General features: G+C 43.0%; 1 protein-coding gene across 1 annotated transcript; it reads right to left on the reverse strand.

The window, feature by feature from the left end:
* Positions 1-1,197: 1,197 nt before the first annotated feature.
* LOC137297778 (acetylcholine receptor subunit beta-like) lies at positions 1,198-23,818 on the reverse strand. The gene is made up of 6 exons (XM_067829721.1): positions 23,788-23,818; positions 23,392-23,531; positions 22,756-22,800; positions 21,518-21,627; positions 17,310-17,854; positions 1,198-1,659 (listed from the first exon to the last, which is right to left on the reverse strand). Exons 1-6 carry the CDS (start codon positions 23,816-23,818, stop codon positions 1,214-1,216), a joined length of 1,317 nt encoding a protein of 438 aa, XP_067685822.1. The 3' UTR covers positions 1,198-1,213.
* Positions 23,819-25,441: the final 1,623 nt, after the last annotated feature.

Raw genomic sequence — 25,441 nt, forward strand, 5'->3', positions numbered from 1 at the left:
AGGAAAAGCATGCTGATACTGCGTTTATTCCAGATAGATGTTCTCAAACAATTCCATAAACATATTTACTATTACCGAAAGTATAATTGTTTAGCTGTTGTCTGCATTGGATGTTGAGGTTTTAAGCTCTTTAATCTACGAGACAAGTGGTTTCAGCAACAAAGTAAGGAATAGTTATTCCGACTGTGTCAGATTCAGGCCTGGTCAGTTTGGGTTTGGACTGGCGGGTACAACATACCCTCGGTCGACGACGAGGTTATCAAGCTATAGACTCTATAAATGACATGCAATCAGCTTGTTTCTACTATTCCTTACTTCCTGTTTATTGACTTCATGGCCGCGAATATTTGCAACAACGCAATGTTTCCCCACATCTCTTGTTGTCTGTTACATGCTGTTGTTAATGTCAGTCTGCTGTTTGCCACAACATATTGTGTGTATATACTTCTCATTACTTGGTCGTGGTCACGGATAACGATGTGGGAATGTACACGGAGACGTTGTTCTGTGCAGTAAACAAGAAGCTGTCCATACAGTTGTACGCTTCATTACTGACTCACCAGGAAGCCGATCAAACAATCATTTACATCTCCCAAAATGCCATAGAAATGTAACATATAGTTGCTCACATACATTTATTTACACTTAGTAACAGCTGAATATGTAAAATGTAGGATTTTAACATAATAATAATTCGATTTGTTTTGTACTTTTGTGGTATCTGTGGTCAGCGGTCTTCATGTATGACGATATCTTATTTCTAATGACACCTTGGGCATTACGGAATTCTTTCATCTCAACCTAAATGCGAGGGAGACTCGGTATGGAAGGATGGAACAACTGCGTTCATAATTAGCAAAGAATATACGTTAAATCTTGATCATGACCTTTCGAAGATCGCTGACTTATGTAGCCCTGGGTAAGATGGGGACAAAATATTTACTAAATATTCGGTAGTAGGTTCCACACACAAATTCGAGGCATGTAGGTTGTAACTTCGCTTGAACCTGTTCTCACCCTGACTGTCCTGCCCCACCCTCAGGCTCAATCCATACATCTTCTTTAATTCTGTGTTTGATATCTCAAGTCTACAGTGTGCCTTCGACCAAATGGGAAACACATCTGGCTTACCACCATTACATATTTTCCTTACCAGTGGCCAAAGGTATACTACAGAGTGAAGACTTGACTACGATGGATGGTTGCTGAGATACTAAAGCTCTGTCTTGCTACCGGTCATTGTCGAGGTCAGTACCACTAGGAACACGATGGTGAAGGTGGCTACAGTACCAAAGTACAGCCGAAAGAAAAGCGCGTCGAAGGCCCTGCCAACATCCTGCCACGTCATCGCGGCACTGGAGCCGGTGGACGGTGAAGTCGTCATTTCATCGGCATCACTCGGATCACTCCGGTGGACTGTGTCTTGGGTGTTCTGAACGTCCTTGAATTTGGGATCCGCCACAGTGTCGTTGCTGCTCACTGACACAGACCTCGACTTCCGGTCGAAGCTCCGGACACAGATCAAGGGCCTGACCACATCTCTGGTTGTCTTTTCTAGCCACGGTGGGACCTCCCCATCCCTGGAGTCGAGTTCCAAGACGACGATGGTGAGTACAACAGACAGGGCCCCGAGACAGAGGATGACAGCCAGATACACAGCTGAAATATGACACAGGGACATCACGGCTTGATATGGCTCCACATGTTGACTACCAAAGACACACATAACGTGAGTAAATGTTGCTTTAAGCCGCACCAACAATTTTGCTGCTGTTCACGGCACACAGGTAAAATAGAGCTAACAAAATGTATCCACTCAAAATCGAGGGAATCTCATTTTCAAATTTCTCTGACTAAATACGGAAAAAACGATAGTTTATTCAGCAGCAATGTGTTCTCATCTCAAGACCGTACCTGCACATATAAGAGGAATTGTGCCACCACTACGTTAATCACCACCACGTCGACTACCACCACGTCGACTACCACCACTCGTCAACCGCCACCACACGTTAATCACCACGACACGCCAACTACCATCACGACAACTACCACCACGTCAACTACCACCACGTCAACTACCACCACACGTCAACTACCTGTACTTTCAACTACCACCACACGTCAACTACCACCACGCCAACTACCACCACGTCAACTACAACCACACGTCAACTACCACCACGTCAGCTACCACTACAACAACTATCATCACGTCAACGACCAAAACACGTCAACGTCAACTACCACCACACGTCAACTACCACCACGACAACTACCACCACGACAACGACCACAACATTAACTGCCTCTACTTTCAACAACCACCACACGTCAACTACCACCACAACTACCACCACGTCAACTACCACCACCACGTCAACTATCACCATGTCAACTATCACTCCGTCAACTACCACTACATCATCTATACTACGACTGCCACCAACTCCGTCAACTACCACTACATCATCTATACTACGACTGCTACCAACTCCGTCAGCTACCACTACATCATCTATACTACGACTGCTACCAACTCCGTCAACTACCACTACATCATCTATACTACGACTGCTACCAACTCCGTCATCTACAGCTACATCATCTATACTACGACTGCTACCAACTCCGTCAACTACCACTACATCATCTACATTACGACTGCTACCAACTCCGTCAACTACCACTACATCATCTATACTACGACTGCTACCAACTCCGTCACCTACAGCTACATCATCTATATTACGACTGCTACCAACTCCGTCAACTACCACTACATCATCTATATTACGACTGCTACCAACTCCGTGACCTACAGCTGCATTATCTATATTACGACTGCTACCAACTCCGTCAACTACCACTACATCATCTATACTACGACTGCCACCAACTCCGTCACCTACAGCTACACCATCTATACTACGACTGCTACCAACTCCGTCAACTACCACTACATTATCTATACTACGACTGCTACCAACTCCGTCAACTACCACTACATCATCTACATTACGACTGCTACCAACTCCGTCAACTACCACTACATTATCTATACTGCGACTGCTACCAACTCCGTCAACTACCACTACATCATCTGTATCACCACTGCTACCAACTCCGTCAACTACCACTACATCATCTATATTACGACTGCTACCAACTCCGTCAACTACCACTACATCATCTATACTACGACTGCTACCAACTCCGTCAACTACCACTACATCATCTGTACTACGACTGCTACCAACTCCGTCAAATACCACTGCATCATCTATATTACGACTGCTACCAACTCCGTCACCTAAAGCTACATCATCTATATTACGACTGCTACCAACTCCGTCAACTACCACTACATCATCTATATTACGACTGCCACCAACTCCGTCAACTACAACTACATCATCTATACTACGACTGCTACCAACTCTGTCAACTACCACTACATCATCTATACTACGACTGCTACCAACTCCGTCAACTACCACTACATCATCTATACTACGACTGCTACCAACTCCGTCACCTACAGCTACATCATCTATATTACGACTGCTACCAACTACGTCAACTACCACTACATCATCTATATTACGACTGCTACCAACTCCGTCAACTACCACTACATCATCTATACTACGACTGCTACCAACTCCGTCAACTACCACTACATCATCTATACTACGACTGCTACCAACTCCGTCAACTACCACTACATCATCTATACTACGACTGCTACCAACTCCGTCACCTACAGCTACATCATCTATACTACGACTGCTACCAACTCCGTCACCTACCACTACATCATCTATACTACGACTCCTACCAACTCCGTCACCTACCACTACATCATCTACATTACGACTGCTACCAACTCCGTCAACTACCACTACATCATCTATATTACGACTGCTACCAACTCCGTCACCTACAGCTACATCATCTATATTACGACTGCTACCAACTCCGTGACCTACAGCTACATCATCTATATTACGACTGCTACCAACTCCGTCAACTACCACTACATCATCTATACTACGACTGCTACCAACTCTGTCACCTACAGCTACATCATCTATACTACGACTGCTACCAACTCCGTCAACTACCACTACATCATCTATACTACGACTGCTACCAACTCCGTCAACTACCACTACATCATCTATATTACGACTGCTACCAACTCCGTCAACTACCACTACATCATCTATACTACGACTGCTACCAACTCCGTCACCTACAGCTACATCATCTATATTACGACTGCTACCAACTCCGTCAACTACCACTACATCATCTATATTACGACTGCTACCAACTCCGTGACCTACAGCTACATCATCTATATTACGACTGCTACCAACTCCGTCAACTACCACTACATCATCTATACTACGACTGCTACCAACTCCGTCAACTACCACTACATCATCTATACTACGACTGCTACCAACTCCGTCAACTACCACTACATCATCTATATTACGACTGCTACCAACTCCGTCAACTACCACTACATCATCTATACTACGACTGCTACCAACTCCGTCACCTACAGCTACATCATCTATATTACGACTGCTACCAACTCCGTCAACTACCACTACATCATCTATATTACGACTGCTACCAACTCCGTGACCTACAGCTACATCATCTATATTACGACTGCTACCAACTCCGTCAACTACCACTACATCATCTATACTACGACTGCTACCAACTCCGTCAACTACCACTACATCATCTATACTACGACTGCTACCAACTCCGTCAACTACCACTACATCATCTATATTACGACTGCTACCAACTCCGTCAACTACCACTACATCATCTATACTACGACTGCTACCAACTCCGTCACCTACAGCTACATCATCTATATTACGACTGCTACCAACTCCGTCACCTACAGCTACATCATGTATATTACGACTGCTACCAACTCCGTCAACTACCACTACATCATCTATATTACGACTGCTACCAACTCCGTGACCTACAGCTACATCATCTATATTACGACTGCTACCAACTCCGTCAACTACCACTACATCATCTATACTACGACTGCTACCAACTCCGTCACCTACAGCTACATCATCTATGCTACGACTGCTACCAACTCCGTCAACTACCACTACATTATCTATACTACGACTGCTACCAACTCCGTCAACTACCACTACATCATCTACATTACGACTGCTACCAACTCCGTCAACAACCACTACATCATCTGTATTACCACTGCTACCAACTCTGTCAACTACCACTACATCATCTATATTACGACTGCTACCAACTCCGTCAACTACCACTACATCATCTATACTACGACTGCTACCAACTCCGTCACCTACAGCTACATCATCTATGTTACGACTGCTACCAACTCCGTCAACTACCACTACATCATCTATACTACGACTGCTACCAACTCCGTCACCTACAGCTACATCATCTATTCTACGACTGCTACCAACTCCGTCAACTACCACTACATCATCTATATTACGACTGCTACCAACTCCGTCAACTACCACTACATCATCTATACTACGACTGCTACCAACTCCGTCAACTACCACTACATCATCTATACTACGACTGCTACCAACTCCGTCAACTACCACTACATCATCTATACAACGACTGCTACCAACTCCGTCATCTACAGCTACATCATCTATACTACGACTGCTACCAACTCCGTCAACTACCACTACATCATCTATACTACGACTCCTACCAACTCCGTCACCTACCACTACATCATCTACATTACGACTGCTATAAACTCCGTCAACTACCACTACATCATCTATACTACGACTGCTACCAACTCCGTCACCTACAGCTACATCATCTATATTACGACTGCTACCAACTCCGTGACCTACAGCTACATCATCTATATTACGACTGCTACCAACTCCGTCAACTACCACTACATCATCTATACTACGACTGCTACCAACTCCGTCACCTACAGCTACATCATCTATACTACGACTGCTACCAACTCCGTCACCTACAGCTACATCATCTATATTACGACTGCTACCAACTCCGTCAACTACCACTACATCATCTATACTACGACTGCTACCAACTCCGTCACCTACAGCTACATCATCTATACTACGACTGCTACCAACTCCGTCAACTACCACTACATCATCTATACTACGACTGCTACCAACTCCGTCAACTACCACTACATCATCTACATTACGACTGCTACCAACTCCGTCAACTACCACTACATCATCTATATTACGACTGCTACCAACTCCGTCAACTACCACTACATCATCTATATTACGACTGCTACCAACTCCGTCAACTACCACTACATCATGTGTACTACGACTGCTACCAACTCCGTGAACTACCACTACATCATCTATATTACGACTGCTACCAACTCCGTCACCTACAGCTACATCATCTATATTACGACTGCTACCAACTCCGTCAACTACCATTACATCATCTATATTACGACTGCTACCAACTCCGTCAACTACCACTACATCATCTATATTACGACTGCTACCAACTCTGTCAACTACCACTACATCATCTATACTACGACTGCTACCAACTCCGTCAACTACCACTACATCATCTATATTACGACTGCTACCAACTCCGTCAACTACCACTACATCATCTATACTACGACTGCTACCAACTCCGTCATCTACAGCTACATCATCTATACTACGACTGCTACCAACTCCGTCACCTACAGCTACATCATCTATATTACGACTGCTACAAACTCCGTCAACTACCACTACATCATCTATACTACGACTGCTACCAACTCCGTCACCTACAGCTACATCATCTATATTACGACTGCTACCAACTCCGTCAACTACCACTACATCGTCTATATTACGACTGCTACCAACTCCGTCAACTATCACTACATCATCTATATTACGACTGCTACCAACTCCGTCAACCACCACTACATCATCTATACTACGACTGCTACCAACTCCGTCAACTACCACTACATCATCTATACTACGACTGCTACCAACTCCGTCAACTACCACTACATCATCTATACTACGACTGCTACCAACTCCGTCATCTACAGCTACATCATCTATACTACGACTGCTACCAACTCCGTCAACTACCACTACATCATCTATACTACGACTCCTACCAACTCCGTCACCTACCACTACATCATCTACACTACGACTGCTACAAACTCCGTCAACTACCACTACATCATCTATATTACGACTGCTACCAACTCCGTCACCTACAGCTACATCATGTATATTACGACTGCTACCAACTCCGTCAACTACCACTACATCATCTATATTACGACTGCTACCAACTCCGTGACCTACAGCTACATCATCTATATTACGACTGCTACCAACTCCGTCAACTACCACTACATCATCTATACTACGACTGCTACCAACTCCGTCACCTACAGCTACATCATCTATACTACGACTGCTACCAACTCCGTCAACTACCACTACATTATCTATACTACGACTGCTACCAACTCCGTCAACTACCACTACATCATCTACATTACGACTGCTACCAACTCCGTCAACTACCACTACATCATCTGTATTACCACTGCTACCAACTCTGTCAACTACCACTACATCATATATATTACGACTGCTACCAACTCCGTCAACTACCACTACATCATCTATACTACGACTGCTACCAACTCCGTCACCTACAGCTACATCATCTATTCTACGACTGCTACCAACTCCGTCAACTACCACTACATCATCTATACTACGACTGCTACCAACTCCGTCACCTACCACTACATCATCTATACTACGACTGCTACCAACTCCGTCACCTACAGCTACATCATCTATTCTACGACTGCTACCAACTCCGTCAACTACCACTACATCATCTATACTACGACTGCTACCAACTCCGTCAACTACCACTACATCATCTACATTACGACTGCTACCAACTCCGTCAACTACCACTACATCATCTATACTACGACTGCTACCAACTCCGTCAACTACCACTACATCATCTATACTACGACTGCTACCAACTCCGTCAACTACCACTACATCATCTATACTACGACTCCTACCAACTCCGTCACCTACCACTACATCATCTACATTACGACTGCTACAAACTCCGTCAACTACCACTACATCATCTATACTACGACTGCTACCAACTCCGTCACCTACAGCTACATCATCTATATTACGACTGCTACCAACTCCGTCAACTACCACTACATCGTCTATATTACGACTGCTACCAACTCCGTCAACTATCACTACATCATCTATATTACGACTGCTACCAACTCCGTCAACTACCACTACATCATCTATACTACGACTGCTACCAACTCCGTCACCTACAGCTACATCATCTATATTACGACTGCTACCAACTCCGTCAACTACCACTACATCATCTATACTACGACTGCTACCAACTCCGTCACCTACAGCTACATCATCTATACTACGACTGCTACCAACTCCGTCAACTACCACTACATCATCTATACTACGACTGCTACCAACTCCGTCAACTACCACTACATCATCTATACTACGACTGCTACCAACTCCGTCATCTACAGCTAAATCATCTATACTACGACTGCTACCAACTCCGTCAACTACCACTACATCATCTATACTACGACTCCTACCAACTCCGTCACCTACCACTAGATCATCTACATTACGACTGCTACAAACTCCGTCAACTACCACTACATCATCTATACTACGACTGCTACCAACTCCGTCAACTACCACTACATCATCTATATTACGACTGCTACCAACTCCGTCAACTACCACTACATCATCTATACTACGACTGCTACCAACTCCGTCATCTACAGCTACATCATCTATACTACGACTGCTACCAACTCCGTCAACTACCACTACATCATCTATACTACGACTCCTACCAACTCCGTCACCTACCACTAGATCATCTACATTACGACTGCTACAAACTCCGTCAACTACCACTACATCATCTATACTACGACTGCTACCAACTCCGTCACCTACAGCTACATCATCTATATTACGACTGCTACCAACTCCGTCAACTACCACTACATCATCTATACTACGACTGCTACCAACTCCGTCACCTACAGCTACATCATCTATACTACGACTGCTACCAACTCCGTCAACTACCACTACATCATCTATACTACGACTGCTACCAACTCCGTCAACTACCACTACATCATCTACATTACGACTGCTACCAACTCCGTCAACTACCACTACATCATATATATTACGACTGCTACCAACTCCGTCAACTACCACTACATCATCTATATTACGACTGCTACCAACTCCGTCAACTACCACTACATCATGTGTACTACGACTGCTACCAACTCCGTGAACTACCTCTACATCATCTATATTACGACTGCTACCAACTCCGTCACCTACAGCTACATCATCTATATTACGACTGCTACCAACTCCGTCAACTACCATTACATCATCTATATTACGACTGCTACCAACTCCGTCAACTACCACTACATCATCTATATTACGACTGCTACCAACTCTGTCAACTACCACTACATCATCTATACTACGACTGCTACCAACTCCGTCAACTACCACTACATCATATATATTACGACTGCTACCAACTCCGTCAACTACCACTACATCATCTATACTACGACTGCTACCAACTCCGTCATCTACAGCTACATCATCTATACTACGACTGCTACCAACTCCGTCAACTACCACTACATCATCTATACTACGACTCCTACCACCTCCGTCAACTACCACTACATCATCTACATTACGACTGCTACAAACTCCGTCAACTACCACTACATCATCTATACTACGACTGCTACCAACTCCGTCACCTACAGCTACATCATCTATATTACGACTGCTACCAACTCCGTCAACTACCACTACATCGTCTATATTACGACTGCTACCAACTCCGTCAACTATCACTACATCATCTATATTACGACTGCTACCAACTCCGTCAACCACCACTACATCATCTATACTACGACTGCTACCAACTCCGTCAACTACCACTACATCATCTATACTACGACTGCTACCAACTCCGTCAACTACCACTACATCATCTATACTACGACTGCTACCAACTCCGTCATCTACAGCTACATCATCTATACTACGACTGCTACCAACTCCGTCAACTACCACTACATCATCTATACTACGACTCCTACCAACTCCGTCACCTACCACTACATCATCTACACTACGACTGCTACAAACTCCGTCAACTACCACTACATCATCTATATTACGACTGCTACCAACTCCGTCACCTACAGCTACATCATGTATATTACGACTGCTACCAACTCCGTCAACTACCACTACATCATCTATATTACGACTGCTACCAACTCCGTGACCTACAGCTACATCATCTATATTACGACTGCTACCAACTCCGTCAACTACCACTACATCATCTATACTACGACTGCTACCAACTCCGTCACCTACAGCTACATCATCTATACTACGACTGCTACCAACTCCGTCAACTACCACTACATTATCTATACTACGACTGCTACCAACTCCGTCAACTACCACTACATCATCTACATTACGACTGCTACCAACTCCGTCAACTACCACTACATCATCTGTATTACCACTGCTACCAACTCTGTCAACTACCACTACATCATATATATTACGACTGCTACCAACTCCGTCAACTACCACTACATCATCTATACTACGACTGCTACCAACTCCGTCACCTACAGCTACATCATCTATTCTACGACTGCTACCAACTCCGTCAACTACCACTACATCATCTATACTACGACTGCTACCAACTCCGTCAACTACCACTACATCATCTATACTACGACTGCTACCAACTCCGTCACCTACAGCTACATCATCTATTCTACGACTGCTACCAACTCCGTCAACTACCACTACATCATCTATACTACGACTGCTACCAACTCCGTCAACTACCACTACATCATCTACATTACGACTGCTACCAACTCCGTCAACTACCACTACATCATGTATACTACGACTGCTACCAACTCCGTCAACTACCACTACATCATCTATACTACGACTGCTACCAACTCCGTCATCTACAGCTACATCATCTATACTACGACTGCTACCAACTCCGTCAACTACCACTACATCATCTATACTACGACTCCTACCAACTCCGTCACCTACCACTACATCATCTACATTACGACTGCTACAAACTCCGTCAACTACCACTACATCATCTATACTACGACTGCTACCAACTCCGTCACCTACAGCTACATCATCTATATTACGACTGCTACCAACTCCGTCAACTACCACTACATCGTCTATATTACGACTGCTACCAACTCCGTCAACTATCACTACATCATCTATATTACGACTGCTACCAACTCCGTCAACTACCACTACATCATCTATACTACGACTGCTACCAACTCCGTCAACTACCACTACATCATCTATACTACGACTGCTACCAACTCCGTCAACTACTACTACATCATCTATACTACGACTGCTACCAACTCCGTCATCTACAGCTACATCATCTATACTACGACTGCTACCAACTCCGTCAACTACCACTACATCATCTATACTACGACTCCTACCAACTCCGTCACCTACCACTAGATCATCTACATTACGACTGCTACAAACTCCGTCAACTACCACTACATCATCTATACTACGACTGCTACCAACTCCGTCACCTACAGCTACATCATCTATATTACGACTGCTACCAACTCCGTCACCTACAGCTACATCATGTATATTACGACTGCTACCAACTCCGTCAACTACCACTACATCATCTATATTACGACTGCTACCAACTCCGTGACCTACAGCTACATCATCTATATTACGACTGCTACCAACTCCGTCAACTACCACTACATCATCTATACTACGACTGCTACCAACTCCGTCACCTACAGCTACATCATCTATACTACGACTGCTACCAACTCCGTCAACTACCACTACATTATCTATACTACGACTGCTACCAACTCCGTCAACTACCACTACATCATCTATATTACGACTGCTACCAACTCCGTCAACTACCACTACATCATCTATACTACGACTGCTACCAACTCCGTCAACTACCACTACATCATCTATACTACGACTGCTACCAACTCCGTCATCTACAGCTACATCATCTATACTACGACTGCTACCAACTCCGTCAACTACCACTACATCATCTATACTACGACTCCTACCAACTCCGTCACCTACCACTAGATCATCTACATTACGACTGCTACAAACTCCGTCAACTACCACTACATCATCTATACTACGACTGCTACCAACTCCGTCACCTACAGCTACATCATCTATATTACGACTGCTACCAACTCCGTCACCTACAGCTACATCATGTATATTACGACTGCTACCAACTCCGTCAACTACCACTACATCATCTATATTACGACTGCTACCAACTCCGTGACCTACAGCTACATCATCTATATTACGACTGCTACCAACTCCGTCAACTACCACTACATCATCTATACTACGACTGCTACCAACTCCGTCACCTACAGCTACATCATCTATACTACGACTGCTACCAACTCCGTCAACTACCACTACATTATCTATACTACGACTGCTACCAACTCCGTCAACTACCACTACATCATCTACATTACGACTGCTACCAACTCCGTCAACTACCACTACATCATCTGTATTACCACTGCTACCAACTCTGTCAACTACCACTACATCATCTATATTACGACTGCTACCAACTCCGTCAACTACCACTACATCATCTATACTACGACTGCTACCAACTCCGTCACCTACAGCTACATCATCTATATTACGACTGCTACCAACTCCGTCAACTACCACTACATCATCTATACTACGACTGCCACCAACTCCGTCACCTACAGCTACATCATCTATATTACGACTGCTACCAACTCCGTCAACTACCACTACATCATCTATACTACGACTGCTACCAACTCCGTCAACTACCACTACATCATCTACATTACGACTGCTACCAACTCCGTCAACTACCACTACATCATCTGTATTACGACTGCTACCAACTCCGTCAACTACCACTACATCATCTATATTACGACTGCTACCAACTCCGTCAACTACCACTACATCATCTGTACTACGACTGCTACCAACTCCGTGAACTACCACTACATCATCTATATTACGACTGCTACCAACTCCGTCACCTACAGCTACATCATCTATATTACGACTGCTACCAACTCCGTCAACTACCACTACATCATCTATATTACGACTGCTACCAACTCTGTCAACTACCACTACATCATCTACATTACGACTGCTACCAACTCCGTCAACTACCACTACATCATCTATATTACGACTGCTACCAACTCCGTCACCTACAGCTACATCATCTATATTACGACTGCTAGCAACTCCGTCAACTGCCACTACATCATCTATACTACGACTGCCACCAACTCCGTCACCTACAGCTACATCATCTATATTACGACTGCTACCAACTCCGTCAACTACCACTACATTATCTATACTACGACTGCTACCAACTCCGTCAACTACCACTACATCATCTACATTACGACTGCTACCAACTCCGTCAACTACCACTACATTATCTATACTACGACTGCTACCAACTCCGTCAACTACCACTACATCATCTGTATTACCACTGCTACCAACTCTGTCAACTACCACTACATCATCTATATTACGACTGCTACCAACTCCGTCAACTACCACTACATCATCTATACCACGACTGCTACCAACTCCGTCACCTACAGCTACATCATCTATATTACGACTGCTACCAACTCCGTCAACTACCACTACATCATCTATACTACGACTGCTACCAACTCCGTCACCTACAGCTACATCATCTATTCTACGACTGCTACCAACTCCGTCAACTACCACTACATCATCTATAGTACGACTGCTACCAACTCCGTCAACTACCACTACATCATCTACATTACGACTGCTACCAACTCCGTCAACTACCACTACATCATCTATATTACGACTGCTACCAACTCCGTCAACTACCACTACATCATCTATATTACGACTGCCACCAACTCCGTCAACTACCACTACATCATCTGTACTGCGACTGCTACCAACTCCGTGAACTACCACTACATCATCTATTTTACGACTGCTACCAACTCCGTCACCTACAGCTACATCATCTATACTACGACTGCTACCAACTCCGTCACATACCACTACATCATCTATACTACGACTCCTACCAACTCCGTCACCTATCACTACATCATCTGTACTACGACTGCTACCAACTCCGTCACATACCACTACATCATGTATATTACGACTGCTACCAACTCCGTCAACTACCACTACATCATCTGTACTACGACTGCTACCAACTCCGTCAACTATCACTACATCATCTACATTACGACTGCTACCAACTCTGTCAACTACCACTACATCATCTACATTACGACTGCTACCAACTCCGTCAACTACCACTACATCATCTATATTACGACTGCTACCAACTCCGTCACCTACAGCTACATGATCTATATTACGACTGCTACCAACTACGTCAACTACCACTACATCATCTATATTACGACTGCTACCAACTCCGTCAACTACCACTACATCATCTATACTACGACTGCTACCAACTCCGTCATCTACAGCTACATCATCTATACTACGACTGCTACCAACTCCGTCACATACCACTACATCATCTATACTACGACTCCTACCAACTCCGTCACCTACCACTACATCATCTACATTACGACTGCTACCAACTCCGTGAACTACCACTACATCATCTATACTACGACTGCTACCAACTCCGTCACCTACAGCTACATCATCTATATTACGACTGCTACCAACTCCGTCAACTACATCTACATCGTCTATATTACGACTGCTACCAACTCCGTCAACTACCACTACATCATCTATACTACGACTGCTACCAACTCCGTCAACTACCACTACATCATCTATACTACGACTGCTACCAACTCCGTCACCTACAGCTACATCATCTATATTACGACTGCTACCAACTCCGTCAACTACCACTACATCATCTATACTACGACTGCCACCAACTCCGTCACCTACAGCTACATCATCTATATTACGACTGCTACCAACTCCGTCAACTACCACTACATTATCTATACTACGACTGCTACCAACTCCGTCAACTACCACTACATCATCTACATTACGACTGCTACCAACTCCGTCAACTACCACTACATTATCTATACTACGACTGCTACCAACTCCGTCAACTACCACTACATCATCTGTATTACCACTGCTACCAACTCCGTCAACTACCACTACATCATCTATACTACGACTGCTACCAACTCCGTCAACTACCACTACATCATCTATACTACGACTGCTACCAACTCCGTCAACTACCACTGCATCATCTATACTACGACTGCTACCAACTCCGTCAACTACCACTGCATCATCTATACTACGACTGCTACCAACTCTGTCAACTACCACTACATCATCTACACTACGACTGCTATCAACTCCGTCAACTACCACTACATCATCTATACTACGACTGCTACCAACTCCGTCAACTACCACTACATCATCTATACTACGACTGCTACCAACTCCGTCAACTACCACTACATCATCTATACTACGACTGCTACCAACTCCGTCAACTACCACTACATCATCTATATTACGACTGCTACCAACTCCGTCAACTACCACTACATCATCTATATTACGACTGCTACCAACTCCGTCAACTACCACTACATCATCTATACTACGACTGCTACCAACTCCGTCAACTACCACTACATCATCTATACTACGACTGCTACCAACTCCGTCAACTACCACTACATCATCTATACTACGACTGCTACCAACTTTGTCAACTACCACTACATCATCTATACTACGACTGCTACCAACTCCGTCAACTACCACTACATCATCTATATTACGACTGCTACCAACTCCGTCAACTACCACTACATCATCTATATTACGACTGCTACCAACTCCGTCAACTACCACTACATCATCTATACTACGACTGCTACCAACTCTGTCAACTACCACTACATCATCTATATTACGACTGCTACCAACTCCGTCAACTACCACTACATCATCTATACTACGACTGCTACCAACTCCGTCACCTACAGGTACATCATCTATATTACGACTGCTACCAACTCCGGCAACTACCACTACTTCATCTATACTACGACTGCTACCAACTCCGTCACCTACAGCTACATCATCTATACTACGACTGCTACCAACTCCGTCAACTACCACTACATCATCTATATTACGACTGCTACCAACTCCGTCAACTACCACTACATCATCTACATTACGACTGCTACCAACTCCGTCAACTACCACTACATCATCTATATTACGACTGCTACCAACTCCGTCAACTACCACTACATCATCTATACTACGACTGCTACCAACTCCGTCACCTACAGCTACATCATCTATATTACGACTGCTACCAACTCCGTCAACTACCACTACATCATCTATACTACGACTGCTACCAACTCCGTCAACTACCACTACATCATCTGTACTACGACTGCTACCAACTCCGTCAACTACCACTACATCATCTATATTACGACTGCTACCAACTCCGTCAACTACCACTACATCATCTATACTACGACTGCTACCAACTCCGTCAACTACCACTACATCATCTATACTACGACTGCTACCAACTCCGTCAACTACCACTACATCATCTATACTACGACTGCTACCAACTCCGTCAACTACCACTACATCATCTATATTACGACTGCTACCAACTCCGTCAACTACCACTACATCATCTATATTACGACTGCTACCAACTCCGTCAACTACCACTACATCATCTATACTACGACTGCTACCAACTCCGTCAACTACCACTACATCATCTATACTACGACTGCTAGCAACTCCGTCAACTACCGCTACGTCTACTACCACTCCTACTTGTCAAATACAAGTGGGTTTTAACCACTTCGTCGTCTGTTCCTACACCAAGCAGTGTCTTACCCATGTAGGAGGTGTCGCGGGAGGTGGTGGGCATGCGGTCAGCGATGAGGGTCAGGAAGACAGCAAAGGAGAGAAGCACGGTGAGAGAGTAGCCCATCTTCTCCCCACTGTCCGGAGGTAGGACGAACACCAGGGCCGACAGAATGGAAAGAACCACCACGGGTAGGATGATGTTGATTGCATAATAACTTGGTCTTCGCTGAAGACGGAATTTGAAGGCAACAGTGGCATACGTGTTGGCATCAGAGCTGTGCCTACGGACTTTTTCCTGTCTGAAGCTGTAAGCCTCTATTAAGCCCCACTCCCCATTTCTCTCATACTGAGAAGTGATCACACCATCATCATGTTTCTTTAGGTCCATTTCCCGGATGTTGTAGCCCCAGCTTTGCACAACTATAGAACATTCCTGAGAGTCGAAGGGGTAGTAGGTGATGTCAATGTCGCAGTGAGTCTTGTAAATTCCGGGTGGGTTCCAGTGAATTCCGCCGTTATTGTCAATTCTTAAAGGAATGTTGTCGTTAGCGATGACATCTAAATCGTCAACTCTGAAACGAAATCAAACAAAACAATAACACTTAATATATACAGTCTAACTACATTACACGATGCAAATAACATGATCATATACATGTATCTATATAGTTCGGGTACACGATGCAGGTAAAGTGATCATATATCAATATAGTTCAGGTACACTATGCAGGAAAATTGATCATATGTCAATATAGTTCACGTACACCATGCAGGTAAAGTGATCATATATCAATATAGTTCAGATACACGATGCAGGTAAAGTGATCATATGTCAATATGGTTCAGGTACACGATGCAGGTAAAGTGATCATATGCCAATATAGTTCAGGTGCACGATGCAGGTAAAATGATCATATATCAATATAGTTCAGATACACGATGCAGGTAAAGTGATCATATGTCAACATAGTTCAGGTACACGATGCAGGTAAAGTGATCATATATCAATATAGTTCAGATACACGATGCAGGTAAAGTGATCATAGATCAATAAAACTACGGTATATTTAAAAGCATTAGTGTAATGATATTTCGGAACAAAATACACTATTTCCAACATAAATAGTCATCACGTTTTCAATCCATGCTACACAGTCAAAACGTCCTTACACATTGATATATACTCACCATATCAGTGGTCATCGCTACATAGTCATCACGTCAATCGTCACTGCTACATAGCCATCACGTTATTCATCACTGCTACCTAGTCATCACGTCATTCGTCATTCCTACATAGTTATCACGTCATTCGTCATTGCTACATAGTTATCACGTCATTCGTCATTGCTACATAGTTATCACGTCATTCGTCATTGCTACATAACCACCAAATCACTAGTCTTTGCCACATAGTCATCACGTCATTCATCACTGCTACATAGTCACCACGTCATTAGTCACTGCTGCATAGTCATCACGTCATTAGTCACTGCTGCATAGTCATCAAGTCATTACTCACTGCTGCATAGTCATCACGTAATTACTCACTGCTGCATAGTCATCACGTAATTACTCACTGCTGCATAGTCATTACGTCATTAGTCACTGCTGTATAGTTACCAAGTCATTAGTCTCTACATGTAATAGTCATCACGCCATTAGTCACTGCTGCATAGTCATCACGTCCTTAAGTTTTGCTACATAGTCACCACGTCATTAGTCACGGCTGCATAGTCATTACGCCATTACTCACTGCTGCATAGTCATCACGTAATTAGTCACTGCTGCATAGTCATCACGTAATTAGTCACTGCTGCATAGTCATCACGTAATTACTCACTGCTGCATAGTGATCACGTAATTAGTCACTGCTGCATAGTCATCACGTAATTAGTCACTGCTGCATAGTCATCACGTAATTAGTCACTGCTGCATAGTCATCACGTAATTAGTCACTGCTGCATAGTCATCACGTAATTACTCACTGCTGCATAGTGATCACGTCATTAGTCACTGCTGCATAGTCATCACGTAATTACTCACTGCTGCATAGTCATCACGTAATTAGTCACTGCTGCATAGTCATCACGTAATTACTCACTGCTGCATAATCATCACGTAATTACTCACTGCTGCATAGTGATCACGTAATTAGTCACTGCTGCATAGTGATCACGTAATTACTCACTGCTGCATAGTCATCACGTAATTAGTCACTGCTGCATAGTGATCACGTAATTACTCACTGCTGCATAGTGATCACGTAATTAGTCACTGCTGCATAGTGATCACGTAATTAGTCACTGCTGCATAGTCATCACGTAATTAGTCACTGCTGCATAGTGATCACGTAATTAGTCACTGCTGCATAGTCATCACGTAATTACTCACTGCTGCATAGTGATCACGTCATTAGTCACTGCTGCATAGTGATCACGTCATTAGTCACTGCTGCATAGTCATCACGTAATTAGTCACTGCTGCATAGTCATCACGTAATTAGTCACTGCTGCATAGTGATCACGTAATTAGTCACTGCTGCATAGTGATCACGTAATTAGTCACTGCTGCATAGTCATCACGTAATTAGTCACTGCTGCATAGTCATCACGTAATTACTCACTGCTGCATAGTGATCACGTAATTAGTCACTGCTGCATAGTCATCACGTAGTTACTCACTGCTGCATAGTCATCACCTAATTAGTCACTGCTGCATAGTCATCACGTAATTACTCACTGCTGCATAGTCATCACGTAATTACTCACTGCTGCATAGTCATCACGTAATTAGTCACTGCTGCATAGTCATCACGTAATTACTCACTGCTGCATAGTGATCACGTAGTTAGTCACTGCTGCATAGTGATCACGTAATTAGTCACTGCTGCATAGTCATCACGTAATTAGTCACTGCTGCATAGTCATCACGTAATTAGTCACTGCTGCATAGTGATCACGTAATTAGTCACTGCTGCATAGTCATCACGTAATTACTCACTGCTGCACAGTGATCACGTAATTAGTCACTGCTGCATAGTCATCACGTAATTACTCACTGCTGCATAGTCATCACGTAATTACTCACTGCTGCATAGTCATCACGTCATTAGTCACTGCTGCATAGTCATCACGTAATTAGTCACTGCTGCATAGTCATCACGTAATTACTCACTGCTGCATAGTGATCACGTAATTACTCACTGCTGCATAGTGATCACGTCATTAGTCACTGCTGCATAGTCATCACGTAATTACTCACTGCTGCATAGTCATCACGTAATTAGTCACTGCTGCATAGTCATCACGTAATTACTCACTGCTGCATAGTGATCACGTAATTATTCACTGCTGCATAGTGATCACGTAATTAGTCACTGCTGCATAGTCATCACGTAGTTAGTCACTGCTGCATAGTCATCACGTAATTAGTCACTGCTGCATAGTGATCACGTAATTAGTCACTGCTGCATAGTCATCACGTAATTACTCACTGCTGCATAGTGATCACGTAATTAGTCACTGCTGCATAGTCATCACGTAATTACTCACTGCTGCATAGTCATCACGTAATTACTCACTGCTGCATAGTCATCACGTAATTAGTCACTGCTGCATAGTCATCACGTAATTAGTCACTGCTGCATAGTCATCACGTAATTACTCACTGCTGCATAGTGATCACGTAATTATTCACTGCTGCATAGTCATCACGTCATTAGTCACTGCTGCATAGTCATCACGTCATTAGTCACTGCTGCATAGTCATCACGTCCTTAAGTTTTGCTACATAGTCACCACGTCATTAGTCACTGCTGCATAGTCATCACGTCCTTAAGTTTTGCTACATAGTCACCACGTCATTAGTCACGGCTGCATAGTCATTACGCCATTACTCACTGCTGCATAGTGATCACGTCATTAGTCACTGCTGCATAGTCATCACGTAATTACTCACTGCTGCATAGTCATCACGTCCTTAATTTGTGCTACATAGTCATCACGTCATTAGTCTCTGCTACACAGTCATCACGTCAGTATTCACTGCTTGCGTAGTCATCACGTCAGTAGTCAGTGCTACATAGTCATCAAGTTAGTAGTCTTTGCTACTTGTTGTTCACATATTTTGTAGTAAGAAATGGATTTGAAGTACCTTATAATTCATTAAAGTGAGATATTGCTCTACTCTTTGCTTTGCGTTCATATTTTGAAAATATTGTTCTTATAACTTACGCATTTATCACAACGAGCGGGGGCCGCCATATTTGGGTTTCATCGGTGAACAAAAACGTAATGTTGTCGTATGCTTGAGTGTCCCACTGCAGGCGGGTGTCATTCCACACCTTGTAAAAGTACGACATATTACTGTCAGTAGTGTAACATACAAACGTGTAACATACAAACGCGTAACATACAAACGTGTAACATGCAAACGTTTTTCATTTTCGATTTTGCCTCTCATGTTATATAGACCAAGGTCAAAGGTAAAGCTAGTAATTGGCAAAGGGGCTAACAAAATGGTAGCCTGTTCCAGCAACACTTACTAATGGCTCCTGCTCAAAGAGAGCACAGAGCGGGGAACGTAATTGTTAAAAATCAGGTACCGCTTAGACCGCCTTAGATGACTGTCAAAGGGTTTTCATCGAAAGCCATTGGATTTGGAACCTTGAGTAGCGGATCCATGTTGCTGAATATCCTACGTAATATCCAGCACACGGGGAATTGTGTCTTATTTGTCTGCTTCTCTCTGTATTATTCCGTTACATATGGTGACGTCCTCAACTCAAATATACTGTTGCAGTTAGCTGACGGTGATGCAAACAATGGAGGAACATTAAATAAATGACTGTTCTGCTGGTTTGGGAAAATCCATAAAGACTGTATCCACGGAGAGAGTGTAGCTGTCATACCATATCATCTGTTGCAGATGGATGGATTTCGATTGTGTCACTGTACATGTACATTGCAGGTGTAACAATGGTGGTCAATACTAACGCGACGTAATTACTCACGAAACACAGGTTCGCTTCACACGTGGTACTAAACAGTACTGAATACAAACTTTCCTTTCACAATTATGAAATACTTTCGCGGTATTAGGCTAAACTACACTTGGGATACCTACACCGAGGAATTTTGCTAAAATATGGCCTTCTCGCGTTCTCTTGCTTTAAGGTGATTGTAGTTTTTCAAACGCACGATAGGTCAACTTTCAACGACTGCAGCGTTTCCGAAACATATAGAGAGGGCAACATGACAACATGCAGAACACTTACCGCTGTAAAGTAGCCCGACACTGCCTATAGAACACTTACCGCTGTAAAGTAGCCCGACACTGCCTATAGAACACATACTACTGTAAAGTAGCCCGACACTGCCTATAGAACACTTACCGCTGTAAAGTAGCCCGACACTGCCTATAGAACACTTACCGCTGTAAAGTAGTCCGACACTGTCTATAGGACACTTACCGCTGTAAAGTAGCCTGACACTGAAAACGTCTGTGTCCGGGTCTCCTAACAAAGAACACATTGCAGGCCATGAATAGGTTACGCATAATCAGTTGTAATCACAGAAAGCTTAGGTGAACATTCTAACAGCGTAACCCGAAACAGTTGTCAAGATATGAGGTGGCTTCTTTGAAACTGTTTGCAGCTTTTGGGTCTAGGTCCCCAACAAACGCCAGTTGGCCTCCCCGTTTATGGAGAGCAAGGACGATATTGGGACAAATGAAAACTGACAAACATGTCCACATAGTCTATGTAAATAACGCAAACATTCATTGTGCAAGGAATATATGAAGTTTTTGTTAATCTGTGAGACAGGTAGGACTGTCATAGGTTTCTTATGCCACTTACTTCTTGGCATGAAATACATCTGAAAATAACGTATATGCGTAAATTAGCATAAACACTCTTAACGTAAATTCAGGGTTGAAACTACCTACCTGACCAAAGGTAATGTGTTGGGTGTGTCTGAACAGATGAGTGTCTGACATGGTCGGTGATTTGTTAGGGCAACATGTTGCATGTGTCTTAACAGATGAGTGTCTGACATGGTGGATGATCTGTAACAGTAACGTGCTGTGTGTGTCTTAACACTCGTACCAGTTCATTAACCGTGAGGATGTTGAAGGCGAGTCCGATATCAGTGACTTTTTGAGGGCGAACTTTCAAGGAATAGTTGGCCAACAGATCAGCCCCCAGTTTGGTTTCGCTGCCCAAAGAAAAACCCAAAACTGGTATCTCTGCAACAAGATGAGGATAGATTACTTCAAGACACGACGGAAGCTTCTCTGTTACTTTGTAGTACGATACCCAGATAGGACACCTGGTGTCATCTTGTAGTTATAGTGATCCGTTCACATAATTTTCCACCTATTGTCCACCCGATTCCAAACTGAATTTGTTTCTGGAGACAGTGAAAAACTGAGGTTCTACATTCTACAAAATCCTGACGTCCTACCATGAACCAATGACATTTAGCCACCGGGGTCGGGATACTTGCCATCTTCTGCTTAATTTTGTGAGTCATATTGGTGACAAAGATGACAGAGATGTCAGTGATTTACGATGACTTTCATTGGTCTACGTCAGCTAATGATGTCGATAAGGGAGATAACCACTGTATAGTGTTATCAAATACACACAAGTCAATCTGATTTAATCAAGAAGTTAATTCTGTGGCCTTGTTCCTGAGCGGTGTGATGGTTTGGACTGATCGTCGGATCATGGTAGTGTCGTCTCGGTGGGGATTTGTCGCGTGTTTTATATTTAGTCAGGTATGAGTTTTTTCCCCAAATGACGTCATTATGCCTCGTCATATTACAGAGTGTCTATATTAATCCAGCAGCTCTCTGTAAAATGAGGTGGTTGCAAGTTTTTAAAAGAGCCATGAACGTTAAGTGCACTCCTCAAAAAGAAAGACATAGACGTCATCAGCAGATATATTTTGGCGGTAGTCGTCACTAAGACAATTCCTGTTTGAATCACGTTAATCATGTCGTGTCGAAGTTGTTGTATATTGTGCCCCAAAGCATCCCAATATGTGGATGTAAACCTTTGTCATAAGAAAATGAAAACGATACACGAAAAGTACACGCAGAACTCTAAAACGGAGAAAATAGCCAAATATATTTTTGAAACATTAAGTCTTGATTTTCTGTGAAATATTCCTAGGTATTAACATTTAACTCCTCATGGAACATGTTGTGCAATAATCAAGAATAAGGAACCCTCCCTTGGCCTGTTATAGTGTTATTAAGATACGGGCATCTTTTTATGAAATCATGTGGTCCCGTTACCAAAATATGTAATCTCCCTGACTATATTGTTTCAACCATTACAGTGTAACATGAAAGAAATTTGAAACAAAATTGTGTCTTGTACAAAATGTCACCAACTACTGATCAGAAATCAATGAAACATTTCTATTAATTTTGAGAAAAAGAGTCAAATGTGGGAGCTGAAAAACTACTAGAAACATAACATTGTTGGTAATCAACGTTATTACTCACTGTATAGCGCTGTAGCTTACAATGCTGATTATTCATAAACTATTACAAAACAATGCACATCATGTCTAGATGAAACACTACAATTAGATGCCCTGGAAAAGTGACGAAGTATAACATTATTAGAGGCTGCTCGACAATGTTAAGAATGTTCGCTCTATGTAATTAAGTTACCAAGGTCAAGACGGCTTTTGAATCATAACCCAGCAAATTCATTGATTTAACATCCGCTTGATTTTGTAAATTAAATATTGTATTGATGATAGGTATTAGATTTATAAGAATTTCAAAGGAATGGATCGTAGATGTGAAGTGGATCACATCACGGAGATCACATCACTGAGATTACATTTACGTGATGAGTATCACCCTCCATCCTCTTGAAGCACGTGTCTCGCTATTGTCGGTTATTTCACGCATTTTGTGATGTATATTGATACAAATACACCACGTAGATTACATCCTTAAAAACGATATAAACTCTAATAATGCTTGTATTGTAAAGGTATCTGGAATAATCGGCTGTTTAGTTTTGACACTTTGTTGTTAATTACCTTTTTACCTATCTACATCATTTTATGGTATTTGCAAGTTCTAGATAGTGTTAATTTAACGGAAACGTATATTACGCATAAACATGAGAC

Source organism: Haliotis asinina, chromosome 10 (assembly GCF_037392515.1).
Source record: "Haliotis asinina isolate JCU_RB_2024 chromosome 10, JCU_Hal_asi_v2, whole genome shotgun sequence".
Taxonomy (NCBI): domain Eukaryota; kingdom Metazoa; phylum Mollusca; class Gastropoda; order Lepetellida; family Haliotidae; genus Haliotis; species Haliotis asinina.

Coding starts and splice junctions, on each gene's coding strand:
- LOC137297778 (XM_067829721.1), bottom strand. CDS start 23,818: ATGACTCACAAAATTAAGCAGAAGATGGCAA. Junction 21,628..22,755: donor TGTCAGGCTACTTTACAGCG/GTAAGTGTCCTA, acceptor TACTTTTACAAG/GTGTGGAATGACACCCGCCT. Junction 1,660..17,309: donor CCGCGACACCTCCTACATGG/GTAAGACACTGC, acceptor GTCATATTTCAG/CTGTGTATCTGGCTGTCATC.